The sequence below is a fragment of the Micropterus dolomieu genome, linkage group LG03 (assembly GCF_021292245.1).
Source record: "Micropterus dolomieu isolate WLL.071019.BEF.003 ecotype Adirondacks linkage group LG03, ASM2129224v1, whole genome shotgun sequence".
NCBI classification, from domain to species: domain Eukaryota; kingdom Metazoa; phylum Chordata; class Actinopteri; order Centrarchiformes; family Centrarchidae; genus Micropterus; species Micropterus dolomieu.
The window spans coordinates 10,822,214-10,842,493 of record NC_060152.1 but is presented as its reverse complement, the minus strand read 5'-3'; the positions used below and the strand labels follow the sequence as shown (position 1 = coordinate 10,842,493).

General features: G+C 38.8%; 1 protein-coding gene and 1 long non-coding RNA gene across 3 annotated transcripts in view; one reads left to right on the top strand and one right to left on the bottom strand.

The window, feature by feature from the left end:
* grik3 (glutamate ionotropic receptor kainate type subunit 3) overlaps positions 1-20,280 on the top strand; it is a 95,880-nt gene that overhangs the window by 61,919 nt on the left and 13,681 nt on the right. For both annotated transcript variants that reach the window (XM_046044261.1, XM_046044260.1), the window contains 5 exons: positions 1,467-1,574; positions 3,747-3,860; positions 8,250-8,453; positions 14,725-14,948; positions 19,818-19,936. In XM_046044261.1, the coding sequence (XP_045900217.1) occupies positions 1,467-1,574; positions 3,747-3,860; positions 8,250-8,453; positions 14,725-14,948; positions 19,818-19,936 (769 nt within the window). The remainder of the gene's footprint in view (positions 1-1,466; positions 1,575-3,746; positions 3,861-8,249; positions 8,454-14,724; positions 14,949-19,817; positions 19,937-20,280) is intronic.
* On the bottom strand, positions 16,417-18,868 carry LOC123967913. The gene is made up of 2 exons (XR_006824373.1): positions 18,754-18,868; positions 16,417-16,750 (listed from the first exon to the last, which is right to left on the bottom strand). It is a non-coding gene; the product is annotated as an uncharacterized LOC123967913 (long non-coding RNA).

Here is a 20,280-nt window from a genome sequence, read left to right as displayed (position 1 = left end):
CAAACAATGTCTAGTGTGTGTGTGTTTGTGTGTGTGTGTGTGTGTGTGTGTGTGTGTGTGTGTGGTACATAGTCAGTTGAAATGGTGAGCCTTGTTAGCTGTCCTAACAAGCTGTACCAATTGGCATTTTTGTGAGTGAGTTGTAGTGATCATGACTAAAGCCAATGAAATATTATTACATTGTCCTTACACAAACATACAATATTTTAAGTTTATAAAAACAGCAGGCCTGATTTACACTCTCTTCAAGACAGCCGTCTGACATGTTCTGAAGGTCGAATTGGCCCTTCGGATGTGATGTGGCTGAGGCATTTATGTCACTCTCTGAATTAGAGCGGTTTGAACATGCCACCCACCTCGGTGGCAATAGGCCAGATGGAATGAGGTAAAGGGGGGGTGGGGTGGGGGGGTTGGAAAAGGAGAGTGTCACACATTTCTCCTTGAAGCTTCGATCTTCTCACAAAAAGTTCTGGCATGCTACAGGGAAGACATGTGAGGACAGGTGAGAACTATAGCCTCTAGGGTTGTCACAGTTAGGATTTTAGATATTAGGAGGTTGCTGCAAATTTACACACAAGGATTGATTACTGTACTGTACAGACTCATTAAAGATCTAGTGCCTGCATCACAGTATGTGAGTGAATAAGTGACACCGATAGACAATTAAAGATCTGTTTTGGCAGAAAGATCACAGTAAACAAAAGAGTAAATAAACTTGGCATGACACTTTAGAAAAAGACCCCCCCCCCAAACAATGGGTGAGCATGCAAAATTGCACAAATTCCAAGACCTAACTAAAACAGACAAGGGCAATGACAATCAGATACAGGTAAGAAGAGTTAGTGTCGTGAGTGCTGGACGATAGCTACCTACATTAGCATAAGAGTGAGAGGAACAGGTATGTAGCAGAGACAACATGTCTGCTTAACAACACGTGTATGAAGGTGGTAGGTATCAGGAAATCGTAATAGGGGGCAGTTATGTGTTTTACTCTCTCATGGGGAATCAAGCAAGATGGTTGTTAATTAACTCTAGTCTGGAGGGAAAATGCGCTGGACCATTGATATGTAACATGTAATTTTCAACAGGAAATGCACCCTGTACGGTTTTGTTGGTACTTTTGTTCTGTGTATGTGGATTTACTCCCGGTAAAAGATAGGAGGGTGTTGTAGTGTGTGGTAGGTGTGTATGTGTTTTGTTAACAGCCATAAATTTCATTATTGTAATGTAAACCAAATATTTAGTTACGTACAGCTGTGACAAAATATTAGTTACATAATATTGTGCAAAGCAATGTAAACTAAAACCTCAACACTTGGGTATACAATCTGATAGGGCAAAATTTAGGATGTCCCCCAAAAGATAGTATTTATTGCAGGAATACTGATTGCATTATATTGTACAGGGGTTTACAACGTGAGTGTGTTTGAATGCAAGCATAGAGGTGTAAATATATTATCTTTCAGTCCCACTGGGATGGTTTGACGGGGAGACTGTCATTCAACAAGACAACTGGTCTACGTACAGACTTCGACCTGGACATCATCAGTCTAAAGGAGGACGGACTTGAAAAGGTAACTTAACTTAATTCTAATAATTCTAATAATTAGGTCTTTTCTTAGAATGCATTTTTTGCTCAGATGGAATAAAAGCACAACAGTGACATGTCATCACAAGCAGTGCATAAAAAAGTCAAACTTCTGTGATGACTATAACATAAAAAGAATTGAATGGATTATTGATTTCAGAAATATGTTTCAGATTTTCCTCTTGATGTTAGACAGATAATGCAAATTTGACAGTATCATTTACCTCCTAACAAGGAAGCAAATTGGCTGTTTCAACATAAGCATAAGTTAGTGGATCATAAAGCAAATTGGATTAGGGTACACATTAGGGTGTTAATTGCAGCCTCTCTTAATGATAATTTGAGGTGATGCCCAAAATGCTTTTTGGTGGCAATGAGCTGTATAAACATGTTTTACAAAAAAAAAAAAAAAAAAAAAAAAAGGGGGGGGGGGCGAACTAAAAGGTTGGTAATGTAGAACTTATTTTATTATACTGGAAGGCAAAGTACCCTCTGGACTATAACAGATTTTCTCTACTAGAGGGCTTTCATACATTATGAATACATCAAATAGGGATAAGTCCCATTATGACTTTCTCAAGTACTCCCTAAAGGCTCAACACTATATAATAGCAGGGGCTTTTCAGCTTGTAACCCTTCTGTTCAAGATTGGAGCTTGTAATACTGCTGCTTTGAAATTCTTCTTCTTCTTCTCCTTTTACTGCCATTTTGTCCTGTGTGTGGTCAATTAATGTAAGTTGAAATACAATCATCTTGCTAAAGTGTATATTAGCATATTAGCATCTTCTCATTGTGTCTCTGACAAATCCTACACTCAAGCATGTTAACGTTGATCCGTACAGTATATCCATGGAATCAGCTTTAACTGTTAGAGCCAGTTAAGATGTGGACTTTTTTCAGCTAATCCATAGTAATTGAATATTAGCCCAGGTTTCCGCTCGTGCTGGATTTATGAACATGCTGAGTGCCACTTTCACTCAACGCCGGTATGCTCAGGAGGGTGAAATAAATGTAATGCTCTCCGTGTGGTTGCATGAGTAAATAACTTTTGAAACAAGACTTTTGCTAATCATGTTTAATGAATTGAGCTAATTGTAATTGGGTACAATTAGAAAGAATTTTGCTAAGCGGAAAGCATTCACAGATATTTTTAAATCTCTCTCCTGGAGTCCTCTTTGGTTGTGTGACAAGCTGTAACTAATGTGCTTTTCAAATTAGAGCATATGCCTCTCGTTGGATTAGGCAAGGGAGGACATTACCAAGAGTTTGTAATGCTTTTTTGTGAGGGGCTGTATGTCTTTAAATGGATCCACCTCAAGCACAAACCCCAGTGAATATTAAAAGCTGTTTCTGTAGTAATAGAGAAAGCAGGAGGGATGGGAGGAGGGTTTGGTGGAAGGCTCGACTTGCAAAGAGAGATTGTTACCGACAGCCACAGGACTATTTGTGCTAATGATATGTTCCAGAGTGTGTCTCTACAATATGCAGAGATTTTTGCCTGAGGCCTTCTCGCATGTATAACTCCTTTTATTTGTTCAAATCTCTTGGCTTATCTCACAGAGACAAAATTACTTTCACTATGTTATCCAACAACCAACCCCATGCTGTACCTTCATTCAAACTAACTATAACATTTCTCTTCTATTTTTAATAATGTCCATTTTGTTTTAGCCCCATTGTTTAGTCTTATATTTCTTTTTCCTTTACATTTGCACATGTCAGAAATGCAAAACATTGCTATATGCCAGTATAATATAATGAATCATTATTTGTATACTTAAATTGACTTATGTATAAAGAGCACATTTCATCTACTTTTTGTTTGAACTGAAGAGTTAAATAGAAGCTGTTGCACTGAATATATAGAGTATTAAACTAATCAAACTGCAGTCTACTGTATTTTTTCATCAAATGATTCCAGTTTCTCAGATTTGCCCATCATGCATGATTTATTTCATGACATACACCAAACTATCCCCTGCTTTCCAAAACATCCTGGCCTGCTGATATAAAGGTGACTCAGCCGATCATCTAATGCTGCCGGAGATGTGTTCAACCTGGTACTAATGTGGGAGACTGGTTGGCAAAGGAGTCTGCCAGGTTCACAGTCCACCAACAGACACAGAACACTTAACTACACGCTTTTCATCTTCCGCAGGTTGGGAAGTGGAGTGCGTCGGGAGGTCTTAACATCACAGAAGTGCCGAAGCGAAAAGGGATGAACATCACTGATTCCTTGGCTAACCGCTCCCTCATCATCAGTACCATCCTGGTAGGTCACCTGCGTAGCCTGACATAAATGATGTCCTACCCCTTCATGCATGTTTTCCTTCCAGATAATACATTCAAGCTTTACATTATACATTTTATTATATATTTTGCTCTTTCCACCAGTAATATTCATTGCAATCTAGAAAGCATCAACCTGGTTTTATTCTAAATGTACTGCAACCTTTTGGAAAGTGTCCTCACTTTACATTTCTTTTCTCAGATACTGATGCATAAGATATTTGATCAATTTAAACATTGCACAAAAATAACAGACTTCACGATTAATCTAATCGCAATCACAATATCGTCTCTTTATGCGCTGCAGTTTGCTTGTTATCCACGCCCACATTCGGGGACTCTTGCATGTGCCTCTAAAAACAGATAGGCCTATGTGCAATCAGAAAAATTATTCATGCAGCAGTGTGCCAGTGATTTTCAAGACAACAACCTACCGTACACAAAAAGTCTAACGTGCTACAGCAAACTTTCAAATGTTGAACAATATGATTATTGAGTTAGTACATAGCATTAACAAATTTGAGACCACTATACATAATTTTTCTTGTACAAGGATTAAATAAATAAAAACAACACACAGAAATAAACACGGCTGTAAATGGATTTAATATTCAACTAGTGGTAAAATTAAAACCATTATGTTTTTATTACCTTAGAATGAGCCATTTATATCTACATAACCGCTGGTCCCCCCTTACATGGACGTCGCCATGTTGCATCGTCATGCTACACTATTCGTCACTATGTTATTCTTTTTCTACTTCTGGTAGAATTCAGGCAGTGTAGACACTCATCTCTATGTTGAAGACGTACATTCAAAGAAGAAGTAGTAATAATATACAGCAGGGGTCGGCAAATAAGTTTTGCATCGGAGCAATATTTTCAACCATTAGACCGTGGATGAGAATATAAGACATGATATTGACTTGTATCATATTGTTTGGTTAGCTTAGTCGGTAAGGTCCATGTCTCACAACTAATGGTTGAGTGTTCAATCCCATCTCGGGATGGGACAAATTTTTTCTCTCTTCAACAAGCGAATGTTTTTCAGATCATGGCATGTGCTACAGTGTTTGTGTTTCAGTGTTTGATCCACATCCATCATCCTATGGACGCTTTTTCAATTCACCAGTATCTCCAGGCAGAGGACATTTAGGGGAATCATGTTTTCTGACAGCTCTTTCAGAGGTGTGTCAAGCAGGCTACAGACTCTTTTAATGTCGTTCAGAATTTGTCAAAGTAAAAGCTTAGTTCAACTCCAAATACAGCATTGCAGTAAACAAGCTTCCCGTGCTTTTATTTTGTAGGCAAAACCACTAAAGAGGAAGTGATTATGTGAGTAACTGTTGCTGCCATGACTGAGATTGTTATCAAAGTATTTATTTATTTATTTATATTTTTTGCTGAAATCAAAGCACTATAATCTGGCAGTGGGACAGAAGTCATTTTTGGCGAGGGTCCATAATCACAGAGAGAATTAATGAGTTTCCCTTGTCAATGTTTGTATAAACTTTATCTGTTATGTGGTTTATAATGGACTGTGGTGCAGAAACAATGACAATGTTACATGTTACTGAATAATTAAGTAAATATAATTTCTTAATAAATATCCCTGAAGAAACCTCATTTCTTGACTGGCTACTACACCTTTTGAGCTGTGTCAGCCACCATAGCTGTCCTACGCTCTTTGAAAGGGTAGGGGGCAGTCGTAGACCAGACCGATGTTTGCAATTCACAACCCTCACCACTAGATGCCACAAAATCTTATACACTGAACCCTTAATATATTATTATTATAGGCTACTAACAGTATACTTTTAACTGAACAGTATACACTTTATTTAATGTTATAATATTATACTAATACATTCATATATACTAGTTCCTCCTCCAGGTTGTAGATAGTGTCTCTGCAGTGGACATATGTAGAAAAATTACTAAGAATTTTAAATTTTAAGTCTGCCTCCATTATCATGAACTTCATGTGTGTGCAAGAATGGGGAGCTTGACAGGTTTAGAAACAGTAAGGGAACAGGGGATTAACAAACAGTCAATTATCAATGATTTTAAAGTTATATCATGATCATTTAAATTGAGAAAGTCTGGAGCAAAAAAAATGAGACAGTGAGACACAATGAACTACTCCTGAGAATGCATTAATTACATGTGCAGAGAACTAGGTGACCCCTTCCCCAGTTCACATTCATTTGTAGATCCCCAATTGTATGTATTTAACGCTGTCACTGGATGTTGGGGTCTTTGTGGAGCTATCAGGGAAGTGCCAACACAGATGTCTGCCTAAGCACCTTTTCTGGACAGATATATACAAGCTACAATGATAAACACTATCATCACGCCTATATTGGACCACAAGGCTGTAATTATGAGAGGTGAGGTCAAGGCGAGACATAATTAATGCCTATCAGGTGCCATCTATGTTAATTCCATCTCAAAGAGTTGAACAAGGATTTAAATGGTGTAATGTTAAACTAGCCTACTGGACTAGGAAGTGCCAGAATATGCTGATTTTATGTTGTGGTTAGAGTGGTGTTCATGTTGATGTGTTTCTCACCAGGTAGTTTCAGTTGCATTTTAAGTTCCCTCAAAATTTTGGGATAATTTTTGCCTTGAACTGCATTTGAATATTTCCGACGTGTTACTTGATTTGCTATTTTGTTGGGAATCATTACTTTGAAATTATAAAACTGCCTATTTTAAATTGCTGAAGAGTTTCAACTTTAATATGAATCTCCCCTCTTAGTGTAATGACATTGCATCAAACTGATTCCAGTGATGCATGAACAAGACGTCTGACAGCTTTATAGTGATAACTTTGTTGAAGAGATTAAGGCACTTAATGTGTTTTCCCACTTACATTAATTGTTTGCACTCCATTGCCTGTGATGTCTCTGCGCAAGCCCACCTCCCTCCTCTTTCTGTTATGCACGCCCATGCTGCGACTATGAGGGTAGAACTGGTATAAACACTTTGATTTGAGTCCAAACCTTAGGGAATAGCAGAATCGGAAGGCTAGAAACAGATGGTAATGACTTTTTCCCTTAACATGCAAACTTTTTGATCAAGTTAATTGGACAACTTGAGCAAAGTTTGTGGTTAAGCACTTGCTCTCTAAATGCATTGTCATCAAGTATTCATAACATCTTATTTTAAGAGGTCTCCTAATTGTAATGTCCAAGTGGCTTCACATTTTGATTTCAAACAATTTAAGTTTTATTTTTTCATTTATTCTATATATTTCTAGGCATTTTTATTTTGTTAGAATTTATGGAATACTTTATGCCCTGCTTGATATTAATTTGGTTTGCACTATTCTTTATAGGCAAATAACTTCAGCAAACAGTGAAACTGTGTCCACATGCCACCAGCATGCCCCTCCACCGTCGCCACCCCCACTTTCCTCCATGAAAAACTATTTCCTGAGGGAATAAAGAGTGCCATAACTGCCTATTTTCTACTCTTTGACTGTATCTGCTTACTTAGGGCCACACAAGCTACAGTTATTTTAAAAAACAAACACACAAAGCAAGGGGTCACCTTCACTAGAGAATCAATTACTGTGCTTCTGAGCTCAGTTTGTAAATTATACATCTGGCTATTGGAGGCAATAAATTGTATTACAGCCCTTGCATAAATGGAACAACATGTTTTGAGATGCACAGCAGGATATCCAAGTCTATGTGGCAGGGAAATGGTAAATAAAGGAAATCATTTATGAGCGATTCTGTGTTAGTCATTGTCACTGCAGGCATCAGCTCAGTTGCTCTCCCTTCGAGGTTGGTGTCAATTGATGAAGGCAACGTCGTGGGCATGTTCCATTTCACTGCGGCATTCTGTTCCTAATCAAGCTTTTATACAGCCCAAATTATGAGCAGCCAGGCAGGATATTACAGGCCAGTAAAGAGTGTCAGCTACCTGACCATAAAATGAACTGACCTGTGCACTGGCTATATAGGCCAACGCACAGCAGTGAGGGAGGAGACATTAGGTTTAGTTAGCTTAACATTGCAGGCACATTGATAGTATAAACATTCCTTCTGTGTGCATTAAATACCGTTATTTATAATTACCCTATACCAAACACTAGTCGAAGTCTTGCAGTTTACAATACATTTACTTGCACTACAGTATTCCTTTCATTAAAACATCAATGTAAGATAAACATCAGCTGTATTTCATATTTTAACACTCCCTGTATCCGCACACTGAACTTGTGTCTGCTGTCAATGCCTGCTAAATGCAACAGCGACTCATCAGCTCAGATCACTTTGCTTGAATTAGATGAATGTGTTGAAACAAATTGAAAAAGCTGACCTCACCATTGCTTTTTATTTGATCTTTTGGGTCTGTGCAGGAGGAGCCATATGTCATGCTTAAGAAGTCTGACAAGGCGCTGGTTGGAAACGACCGCTTCGAAGGATTCTGCATCGACTTGCTCAAAGAGCTGGCCAACATCCTGGGCTTCACGTATGAGATCCGTCTGGTGCCTGATGGGAAATATGGCTCTCAGGACGAGAAGGGCCAGTGGAACGGCATTATCAGGGAACTTATAGAACATGTAAGTTATACTTCATATTGTCTGCCTCATATTTTTCAGGAATTCTTACGCCTATTTGCCTTCTTGTCAAGAATTAGATGAGAAGATCGATGCTACTTCCATGTCTGTACAGCAAATATCTAGCTGATGCCAGCAGCTTGTTAGCTTAGCTTAGTAGTTGCCAGGCAACAGGCTGAGACTCTTAGAAGTTACTGCTTCTGCCAAGAAATAGTCGGGTTATAACCCTTAAAACGGCAACATTTGTAGAGATTAAATGAGGCATCATATGTTAATTACTGAACTTTAGAGATGCTGGTAGGTTACCTTTGGACAGAGCCAGGCTAGCTGTTTCCCCCGTTTACAGTCTTTATGCTTAACTAAACTTATCAACTGCTGGCTCCTACTAAATATTTATTGTACAGGCATGAGAATGGTATCAATCTTCTTGTCTGACTCTGAGTAAGAAAGTGAATGAGCGTATTTCCCAAAATGCCATACAGTTTTTTTTTCTTTACTATCTGCTGCATCTTTACAATTATGCAGCTCCATCCACTGTAAAAGTATTTTACATCATCACGCAAACTTAAAAAAAAGCATGCCACTGAACTGAACTGCAAGTTATGTCCTCTGTTTGGCCAGTTATATGGGTATGATTGAGTACAAGGCAGCAAGAGAATACAAAGCTTTCAGTTACATTTATGACACAATTATATCAAGTTTGCCTAAAAGTTACAAGTGTGTTGATGCCATTAAGTGAGACAAACCACTTCCTTCAGCTGGGTAAACCAGAGACATAGGATGAGCATGTGATGCTGTATATATTGTAAGGATACTGGAGAAAACACCAGCAATCATCTTGCTGAGGCATAGCAGACAATCGCAGCTGTCTGTGTCAAACTCAAAGCCTCAGCGGCCTTGAAACTGCCTCACATCGGAGTGATGGTGGCAATTCTCTGCTGGCATTTCATAAGTGTCCCTGTCATTGCTCTCCCTTTGTCCTCAGCCCCATCGGGTCAGAGCTGTACTCAGCTGAAAACTTGTAATAGCTTAAGTGGCATTTAGTGCAAGGAATCGTATGGCAGGAGTCAATGGCTTGGTGCTGAAAGGGTTGGGAAAGGTGGCCTCCCACTGCAGCACTTTATTTCTCAGCCCAAGCTTTTTGCTAGAGCCATGTTAATAACAATAACCTTGAGGGGAACAAATGGATTACTAAAGGCAGAGAATGCTGCCACGAAATGGAGATGCATGACTCCATTATTAAACAGCACATATGCTCTTTGTATTAGTCTGTTCTCTGGTTTAAAGCAGTGGTTCTCAAAATAAGGGGCTGGCCCCCATGGGGGTGCATAGAGGCACTGTACTGGGGTGTGTGGATGACCAGGGGGAAAATATGCAGTGGAATGTTGAATGAACATGATTTATGTAGGGGAATAAAAAAAAACAAGAGTTTGCTGATCGTGCTGACCTGAATCATTTATTTTGTTTCAATTGATTGCTGGGCTGGACTCCTTTTTTATTTGTGGCTCCCCCAATATTGTCAAATAAATCCATTTACATTAATTTACAGCCAAACAGAAACATTTGTATTGTGGTGTTGTTGTTTGTGACTTAAGGTTTACATGTGCTCTGTGAAGATGTAGCATCTGGTGACTTAGACCACTTGACGGAGCTTACTGTAAATATGAACGTACGCTGCTGAGCACACACACACCCATACCAATGAGTGGCGCCAGTTGCTTCTGTTGTATAGAAGATAAATGATAAATTATCAGATAAATACAGTTAAAGCATGAATTTAAGTATGGCGTTTAAGAATGTATTGTATCTATTGCTATGTTTTTAGTCTACTGCCTTTGTAAAAAGCAGCAGAAGTGAAGATTAGAATCTATACTGCTAGTTATTGCTTATATTGCTCCTTATCGCATGACCAAGGACGCATGACATCTTCTTTGTGGATTTTTAGTTGCTTCTATTTTGTGGTCTAGTGCTTTCCTTACCCCTGTTGGTATGGATAAGCTGATTGTGATTCAGCAGACCTGAAACATCAACTTTAAGGCAAGCTCTAGAGATATGACCCTGGAATGATATATATGAGGCCACAATGGCCACAGATTTTCTTGAGAGTAAACCTCAAAGTACCACATCTCACTGAAGGAATAAGTTTGGGTTGTATTTCTTCCCAGCTCTAACAAGAACTGGATCAAGTACTGTAAAATGCTATTTTCCTATGTATATATTTCTGTAGATTGCATGTATGAATTGCATTAATTGTGTACACCATGTACAAAGAGATAAAAAAGGGAAAGGTAAACGACTGTCATAGTTCTTATCTGTCCCATTTTTATTCATAATTACTTTCTATTAACCTTTTAAAAACCCATCGCCCCCTCCTTGTAACACAGATAGATAAGATGTTTAACAGTTTACTGGGGACCACTGCCTTAACTTAAAAAAAATTCACAGACTTAGATAAGGTCTGTGGTAGAAAGCAGGGGAAAACATTTGGTTTTAGCTGATAAAAAGGTGCTGAAACACAAAGCTCATGCATTAATGCTATCAGCTCACAAAGGGTGCCCTCATAAATCACAGTTGCATTACAGAATTACACAAAAGCATTTGACTGACATATTTCTAAGAGAAAAAGACTTTAAATCTATTTTTTTTTATCAGTTGCATGCCTTCACTCATCTCTGTAGGTCATGAAGTTATTTTCACACAAAGAAACTAATGTGACATAGTAAAGCTCTGTGTTTATGTTTGTGTTTGCCTTTATATATATCATTGGATGATTATGATACTATTATATGGTTTACTCCCCATGTAACTGATTGACTGAGCATTGTGTAACATACAGCCCTTTATTTTCCTCTGAGTAGTCACAAAGCTCACTGCAGTGCCAAAGGGCATTGTTTAGAAGGTGCTAAATGATGCAACAGGCCTTGTTAAACTTGATTTAGTCACAATAGATGATCACTTTAATGTGTGATGCAAATGTTAATAGCATGCTTAGCACATCATTTGCTGCGTCATGGCAATTAATATTTGCTTCGACAGAAGGCTGTAAGCCAGCCCACATCCTCTTTGTCTACAAATATTGTAGTCGATTAGATTTATGTCTGAATAAAAAGCCACGCGACTTTTTGGTAACCGGGACATGTGACTGGAAGTGGATGGACAACTGTGATTGTTATCTGAGACAGTAAGATGACCTAGTGGTGAGAGTGGTTGACCTATGGCTGCAAGGGCAAAAGTTCAACTGCCTCAACAGCAAACATGTCTGTCTCCCCTGCCAAAGCACTCTTGAGTAAATCACAGTTCCCGGCCATCATGCTCTGAAAGGGCTTCTTATGCAAAGCAACAATTTCTTGATTACATCGCATATGCTTCATCATCAACCCTTTGTATATTTTGATAAGAGACTATGTTATATAAGGAGGGTTCAGACACATCTATACTGTTGTGCACTGTGTGTCACGCTGTGCATTCATTCCTCACCACAGGTTTTGTAAATGCATGTACAGCATACAAGTGGCCAATCAGACATTTATACATTCCCTCACCATCCCTATAGCAAAAATTGCAGTCTGTTGTCTGCGGTAACCATTGCATAATTCAGCAAATTGGTTTTCTGCAATTGCAACACATTCCACCAGAGAAAAATTTGCTCTTGAATTTTCTCTAAATATTCATAAAAAGAACAAGCTGTAAAATGCAAATAAAGACCGTATAGCATAGTAATGTTCGTTGAGGGATAACACGCATTGGTTGTAAGCACTAGCATCTAATTTCTATATGTTTAGCGCTGAAGCAAACACTAATGCCATATGCTGTCTTTAATCGTTTCACAGAAAAAAACATATTAAGAAACAGCTCACTTTAATAATGCTAAGTATGTTCAGTTCAGTCAGTAGTTTTGAAATGCATGGATAATGTTAGCTGTAACTTCATGAATCCTCCAGGCTGTCATCAGGTGAGGAGGTCCAGAGGGAGAACACCACTAAGCCCACCATCTGCAAACCCAGATAACACTCAGCCATGTGGCACGCAGCAGGGCACTATCAGGTTATCTTGCTTGTGCCCAGTCTGTGTGCCTAAGCAGTAAGCAGAACAAGGACATGCAGCATGTATATTAGCCCACCGTAGGGATGTCTGGAATCGCATGCTGGTTGATCTTCCGGCTGAGTGGCAGGTTGGTTCAAAGCGGCAGTTGGCAGCAAAGAACAGAGGGAGCAGTATGTGATGTACAAATTTGAATAGTTTAAGAGAGACAGCAGATGCACTGCAGGATGCACCGGTTTTCCCATCTTTCCATCTCTTCAGAGGCCACCATGTATTTAGCCACCATGGTGCTGAACACGGGAGTGCGTAATCCGTAGTGCCACATTCAAAGTGGAAATGTTAACTTTCTGACCTTTGTTTACTGCCACGTGGTAGTTATCACATGCATCTGTGGGGAGAATTGTTGAAGCCATAGGGAAAGTTAAATTCATGTTAAGAACAGCCTTATGGTCTAGAAACTGAGGATTTATAGTAAAAAAAAACAAATGTTTTAAGATGTTAAAAAACAATAAGATGCCATACAATACTCTAGTTCACAAGAGGGAAGGACATGTTTGCACCAGTCAGATCGTTTTCTTTTGATCTTATTAAGGTTATGTGTGTTTCTGGGATGAGCTGATTTAATTCCAGCAGGGTTAGGTTTAATGGCTTTGCATAAAGATCCAACACAAACATGAGATCTCATTTTACCTGCTGAAAATGATGTACTGTGAATTGTTGAATGTTCCTCTCTCAGCGCTCAGTATGTAGGAAGAAAAGTTGTGCTGTTTCTTGGCGGCAAGAGGTATCCTAGCGTGAACCAAGCAGCTGGTTTCATTAACCTCCTGTCCAGACATGGTGCAGGGGAGTTGTGGGGGCCGCCAATTTAAATGGTAACCTTCTAAATATTTAATACATAATAGGTGACTGCATCTTCTCTCTAATGCCCAGCCATGTCCATTGCATAATACTATATGGTGTGGTATGTGATTCTAATGACACTCGTAGGGATGAAATGGTATGAAAATTTCACATCACAATTATAGTGACCAAAATTATCACGGTTATCAGTATCATCACGGTATTGTAAAAATGTGCCAAAGAAGATTAAAATGTACTGATACACACACTGAAACCATTTCAACAAGTTTTATATTGAAAACTACAAATACAATTGCCATTTTGTTTGCATGAAAAATAAAATAACAGCAAATACCTTTTGTAAACATATGAAAATCATCTAAATGTGCATTATCAAGATTTAATATTTTATAGTATATAGGTAATACAATGACCCCGTGGGCAATTACATGAAAACAAATAAGTCTTTAGAAGACGGTGATAGTAACTGCAATGAGCCCAAAAACTGACGTAAATACAGAGGAGTCTGTAGCGTTTCTAGATATGCTGGTTGGTTGACTAAACTGCGTAACGTGTTATCACGTGCAGTGGGCGAATAGACTCTGCCGACACATGACGCACACAGCAGCAGAACAACGTGTAGCGTTTTTACAAGAGCAGCAAACACTGAGAGCTTCAGTTTACAAGCTGTTAGCAAGTCAGAGAGACAAACCAAAGCTAAAAGTTAACTCACCCTACGTTCACTATAAGGTCATTTTCTTCAATCAGGTTTCCCTCAGCGCTCTCATAAAAACTAAAATACGATTGGACTTCAGAGTGACTGAAAAATCTCCGCAGCGCTGTCTTCCACCGTGTTGTCATTGACCCAAACAAGCCTATGATGCATTCTGCGCATGCGCGCCTTTTTCTGGGAGACGCTGTGCAGTGTTTGCCGTGAGATTATAATAGCGTACTCGGTTATCATGGTACTTAAAATGTGTACGGTAATAATAACCGTCGGAAATTTTACCATGGTAAATCGTTTCATCCCTAGACACTAGATAATAACTTGAGACAGATATATGGAAATGCGTCTCATACATTAGAATTATGAAAATTTTAGGAACCACAACAGTAAACAGAATTCATCCTGAAAGGTACATGAATGTCTGTACCAAACTTCATGGTAGTTCATCCAATGGCTGTCAAGACATATCACTAAAAGCCACAAATGTCAACCCCTTGGTGGTCCTGGAGAGACTCAACATTTGGATCCATCCTCTGTGTACCATGATTGTATACTGCCACCTCTAAAGCCACGCTAGCTTGCTAGTTAAAAAAAACAAAACACTGTCAATATGAAAATAGGAATCAGAAAAATTGTCCATTTATGTATTTTGTTTTTCCACTACAGAGAGCAGACTTGGCAGTTGCTCCTCTCACCATCACCTACATGCGTGAAAAGGTCATCGACTTCTCCAAGCCCTTCATGAGTATGGGTATCAGCATCCTCTATCGGAAACCCAATACCACCAATAACGGCTTCTTCTCCTTCTTGAACCCCATGACTCCTGACATCTGGGTCTACATCCTCTTGGCCTACCTGGGTGTTAGCTGTGTCCTGTTTGTCATTGCCAGGTATGTTTCATACAATTTGTCCCATCAGTACTTCATACATTTTCCATGAGGTCTTTCAATAGTAATTTACTTGGTTATCATTGCAGGCTGCGATTAGAATATACCAGCCCATTTCTCATACTGTGTTAGCTGCTGGGTAGTGATCAAGGCAGTTATGTCTACATGGGCTCTCTACAGCTCAGCAGTGGGCGGAGGAATAGAAAAAACCTTTAGTTGAGTTGCAAAGTCACATTCTGTGTGCAATTTCTTGTTTCCTGTGCAATGTCTTTGGAATTGGCAATGCTGTTTTAAACGGTGCACCTTAAAATGATCGTTTAAAAAGATGAAATACTTGCTGAAGGAAAAAATTATAACTTCTCTAATTATCATATTTTCAGTACAAAGAAAAAAATTTACACACCTGATGTGGCATTTCATCTGAGGAGGCTATTTATAGTTGATCATCAGCATTTACATAGAAAAATGAAATTCCTGGCAGTAATAAGTCATAAAATTATTATGGATGGAGATTATCTGTTTGATTGGCTGAAAAGTATCTCACTTGTTTACAATTATTTTTTGGTCATGAATATGATGAATATCCTGTTAGTATCATTGTCAGTACTTCCTGCTGCTTCTCATGCAAAGTGGTGCTTGAGGAAGTTTTAGAAAAGCGGGCACTGAAAGGAGTTCTTGGGCTTGAGAGCAAACAGCTGCACTCCTCATTCGTTGTTGTGAGACCAAACAGATTCTGGAGTGGCTTCACATAAGTACAAAATCATCTTAAATTGTTGCATCAGTTTTTTGGAGGCCGGCCTAGATAGTTGAAAAGCTGCATTCCTAAAAGTGCATCATCTTAGCATAAAACAGACAGCGGTAAACAATAAGAGGGCTACTTAAGTAGGCAATTTTAAATGCTGGACAAAGGTGTCAAGGCATTACCAACAATTTAAAGCAGAAAACACTTTCAAAAGCTCTGCTGCACCATAATAATCAGGTTATGTTGCAAGGTACCTTATATTTATTTGTCCAAAGAGACATTTTAGTCCAGAGATAGATTACATGTAAATATACTGTAATGTATATGTGCCTGTGAAAAAACTGCCTATACCTTAAACCAAGGATTTTAAAGGATGTAATGAGAGGCTCTACTTATATGAAAAGCAGCAGCAGCAGCAGCAGCAGCACACTAACCTGACTTCTCATTCATTGGATGAAACAAATGACATCACCAATCATCAATCACATGTGATTGGTTGATAGATCTGTCGCTATTGGTCACCCTGGGCCTTAATACAGGCTTGGGTAAACCCCTCCCTAATAATAATAATAATGATGTATAATTAATAACCCTGTATTAAATAAATACTGCACTTACTGAAGATTATATTCATGTGATATGTTACATGTCGTATTCATGCTATTGGCCTACACTAATCAAGGACATGAATTTAGGAGGAACATGAGGAATTCATTAACGAGGCACATGTTGATAAAAAGTTTATGGTTTATAAACCATTCACAAAACATATCAAATGCTGCACTGCGGGACAAAATGTCTGTCCACCTCTGACTCATCTGGTGGTGGCTGTCAGAACATCATCCATTCTACAGACGCCTGTGATGCTTTGTACTTTGGATTAGCTTGCAGCCTTGTCTGCAGCATGCAACAGGTCGGTGAGCTCCTGGCTTGGGGGTCACACTATCCATCGTGACACTCCCTCAAAGCTGCTATCTTCCTCATACGACATCAGATCCATTGTGACGCATATCTACAACGCCACTTCCTCTGCTGCTAGTAGACTCTGCCTCACTTCGAACAGCTGTAAACACAAACACAACAGACAATCAGTTCTGCAGGCTTAGAAGGTAGGTTAAAGCCAAAAGGCAAATGTAGGTTAAACGTGTTGCTCTTCAAATAGGCCTAACTCCAACACATTAAATCAGTTTGGGCAACCAAAAAGATTGCTAATATGCCTAACTAAAAACCTTTGTAATACATTATAAATAACTTAAATAGTAACACTTTGTGTTTCTATAATTAATTTTTGATTACATTTACTTGTAGACGAAGGGGTAAACTTCTCTTTTTAGTGGTATTTAAATCTTACCACTTAACATACACCAAATAATGCAGAATATTTGAATATTAAGTAGTTAAACATTAGATGACCGTACCTGTTGCATCATTGGTCTAAAGTAGTTGCAAATTCAATCTAATATTTTGCTTTATTAATAGTTTGCGTTTGTGTGGATGTCAAGCTGTTTCCAGACCACCTCCTGTGTGTAGGCTATACTCTTGGCCTTTAGCTAATAGTGTTGTTTAGCAGGCAGTTTTGTATTGGGTTGTTCAGGAAACAGCTTTAAGCAAGCTTATGGCTCTGCTTGTCAGCACAACCTTTTTAGAAATTTGCAGAGAACCAGGGGAATTGAATCAGCACTGTCACAATGTCTGTGTGGAAATTGCACCCAAATAGTGTAAAGAAGACATTTCTTTTGCTTTGATTTGTGGCCTGTTTAAGTCTAGTTCATGTGTAGTTCGTATGTGCCTCTCCTATTTCCCACGCATCTCCACTATCACATATTATGTGACCGTGTCTTTCCCTTTAACATTACAGTAAACAAAATGAGCCTGAATTTATTAGAATGGTAGAGAGCACCACATTTATACAAGAGCTGGACAAGGCCTCTCTGATGTCTGCAAAATGTTATGAAGGGCACATGAGTTGTGAATGTTAAGAGAAGCACTTTTGAGATAAAACACTAGTGAGTATATTTGACAAGTCATTTTCAGTTCAGATGTCTGGCTGCCTAAACATGATGAGAAATACTTGAATGACGGCTGGAAAAGACTCTTTCACGATTGACCACCAGTCGTGTTCAGTGTCTGATTAAAATAGACTGCTGACATTAAAAAATATGTCTTGCATGTAATTAGATTGAAGTGTATCTATATTTTGAACAATATACATTTCACTCAAATCATTCTAGAGTATTCTCACTAATGTCAGTCAGAACTAAGAAAATGCACTTGAGGACTCACCATTGTGAGTTCCAGTGTTGTGGACCATTTTAGTTACTTATGTGGTTTCTGGTCATTAGCATTTTCTTTTATATGTCATCAAAGTAACAGATATGCCACATTTTGAGGAGATACTATCTAGAGTATAAGGTATCCAATGCTACTTAGCAGAACACCCAGAATAAAGAGACAGAAAAATATTTTTTCACATTATATAAATATGTTTTAAAAGGTTAAAGTAGTGACATTTAGCATGTTTTATCTCAGCATCTGCCTCTAAGAATTACTTGTGCAATAAAGGTGTGCAGCATTTTCAGCAGGTGCCACACTAAATGGCAGAGATATGGAAAGATGTATGCTTTGTGGTTTTATGGGACTTTACGAGGCGTCTTTATACCTCACATTCTCAAACATGACATTATACCCTCTAAAAAATTATATTTTTGAGCCTCATTGGTCACTTTAAGCACAAAGCATATAAGAAATTGTTGAGGAAATTTCTAAAGGTACAGCTAAACCAGGACTACTTTATTTTTAAATGTTTCCATGTGACATTTAATAATAGATAACGATAAAACCAGTGAAACTGCTGCATATAAATAACTTAAAATGTATGTGTGGGTAGCCACATTGTTCACTTTAAGGTTTTGGGTCCCTTTTGTTACAGCTCCCATCAACCTTGCTTCCTGTTACGGTCCCACTCACCAATCAGAGCACAGGGTGTGTACATTTTATAACAACAAACGTAACTAGAGGAAAACGTCGGATAATGGCGAACAGATACAGGCAGCGGTGTCAACTCACAGTTAAGTGTTTCAGTAGCGGAGCGTTTAGCCTGCCCTACAATGTTGGCATGTTGGTAATTTGTCCTTTGTTGTCCTTCAACTATGGATAACAGCTCTCTGTTTCCAGTTTTTCCTTGTTCTCCACAGGTTACATTTCCCATATGGAGCATTTCAGAATAAGAGCGTTTTGCCTGCCTGATTTTGCTGACTTGTTTAGATTTTGTTCATTTGTTCAGCTGTCCTTGATTTTTGCTCTTCTACCATAGTTAAGTAGGCTACGTAGTTAAATTGTTTATTTTTATGTCTGTTTTAACTGTGTTAATTGTTGATACACGATCGGGAGTCTGCACAGGGCATTTTATTTTGAAAATCAACCATATTCTCTATGCCGTTCTGTGTCTGACTTCCTACCAGGTTCATCCGCTCTGTGCTGCTCAATGCGCCTTCTGTCAAAAATAGACTGACAGTGAATATTGAACTTAAGCTAAACTTTAGAAAAACAACACAAATCGTTATTGCAATATCTGGCAGAAAAATCTTTTCCCCAAATCGTTCAGCCCTAGTTAGAAACTAATGGGTGAACATAAAAGAGCATGTTGCCGCTGAAGAGATTTTTCTTAGGAGTAGGTGGAGACCAAAACAGAGCTGAAAGGAGAGTGAATATTTGACTTATCAGTCGGCCAGAAACACGACTCGATTTTAGTGAGTGTTGCTCTGCATTTGCTGGATCTGTAAAAAGGCAACTGTTAGCTAACATATTTGCCACAACAACTTTATAAGGCTTGCCAAGGTTGCATTTACAGATTGCTCTGCTGCTGCCAAGTGGCCAAAAAATCTGTAGTGCTTTGTAGAGCTGCTGCGCTAGCGCAGTCATTAATAGTTTTGTTACTCCAAACCAAAGGCGGAACTCGAAAATAGCTGAAACTCTCAAAATAGCTTGCATGCTAATATGATTCAGTTTTTGAGGAGGGAATGCTGTTCAAGAAGGATAAAGGTGATGTGATACCACCCTTGCATTTTCTCAGATCTCATAACTCATAAAAGTTCTGAAAACAGCTTTCCAACTTCGTGCCTCTTTTCCAGGTTCAGCCCATATGAATGGTATGACGCCCATCCTTGTAACCCTGGATCAGATGTGGTGGAAAACAACTTCACTCTCCTCAACAGCTTCTGGTTTGGAGTCGGTTCCTTAATGCAACAAGGTATGGTGGCGCACATATCCTCTTCCCTGTCAAAAACAATACTATCAAACCACCCCCCTTTTCCTGTGCACTGCTAGCTCCCACTTTCTGCCTCTTTAACTGACAAGCTCCATGATTTCCATTTCGTGACTGTTTCATAAGACATTTACCTGTCAAGAACAACCTCAGAGCTCAGTCTAACATGACAAAGGAAAGCTGTTGTCACCTACCTGCTGTTTAAAAAGGGAAGAGGACGTGCCAAACACTTGTCAGAGATTGTCAGCTAAGGATGGAAAACATTGCTGCATTTATTTCCCCATAACATACTCGTTGGCCCTGCTGAGGAGCTTTCAGAGTGTTGGTGC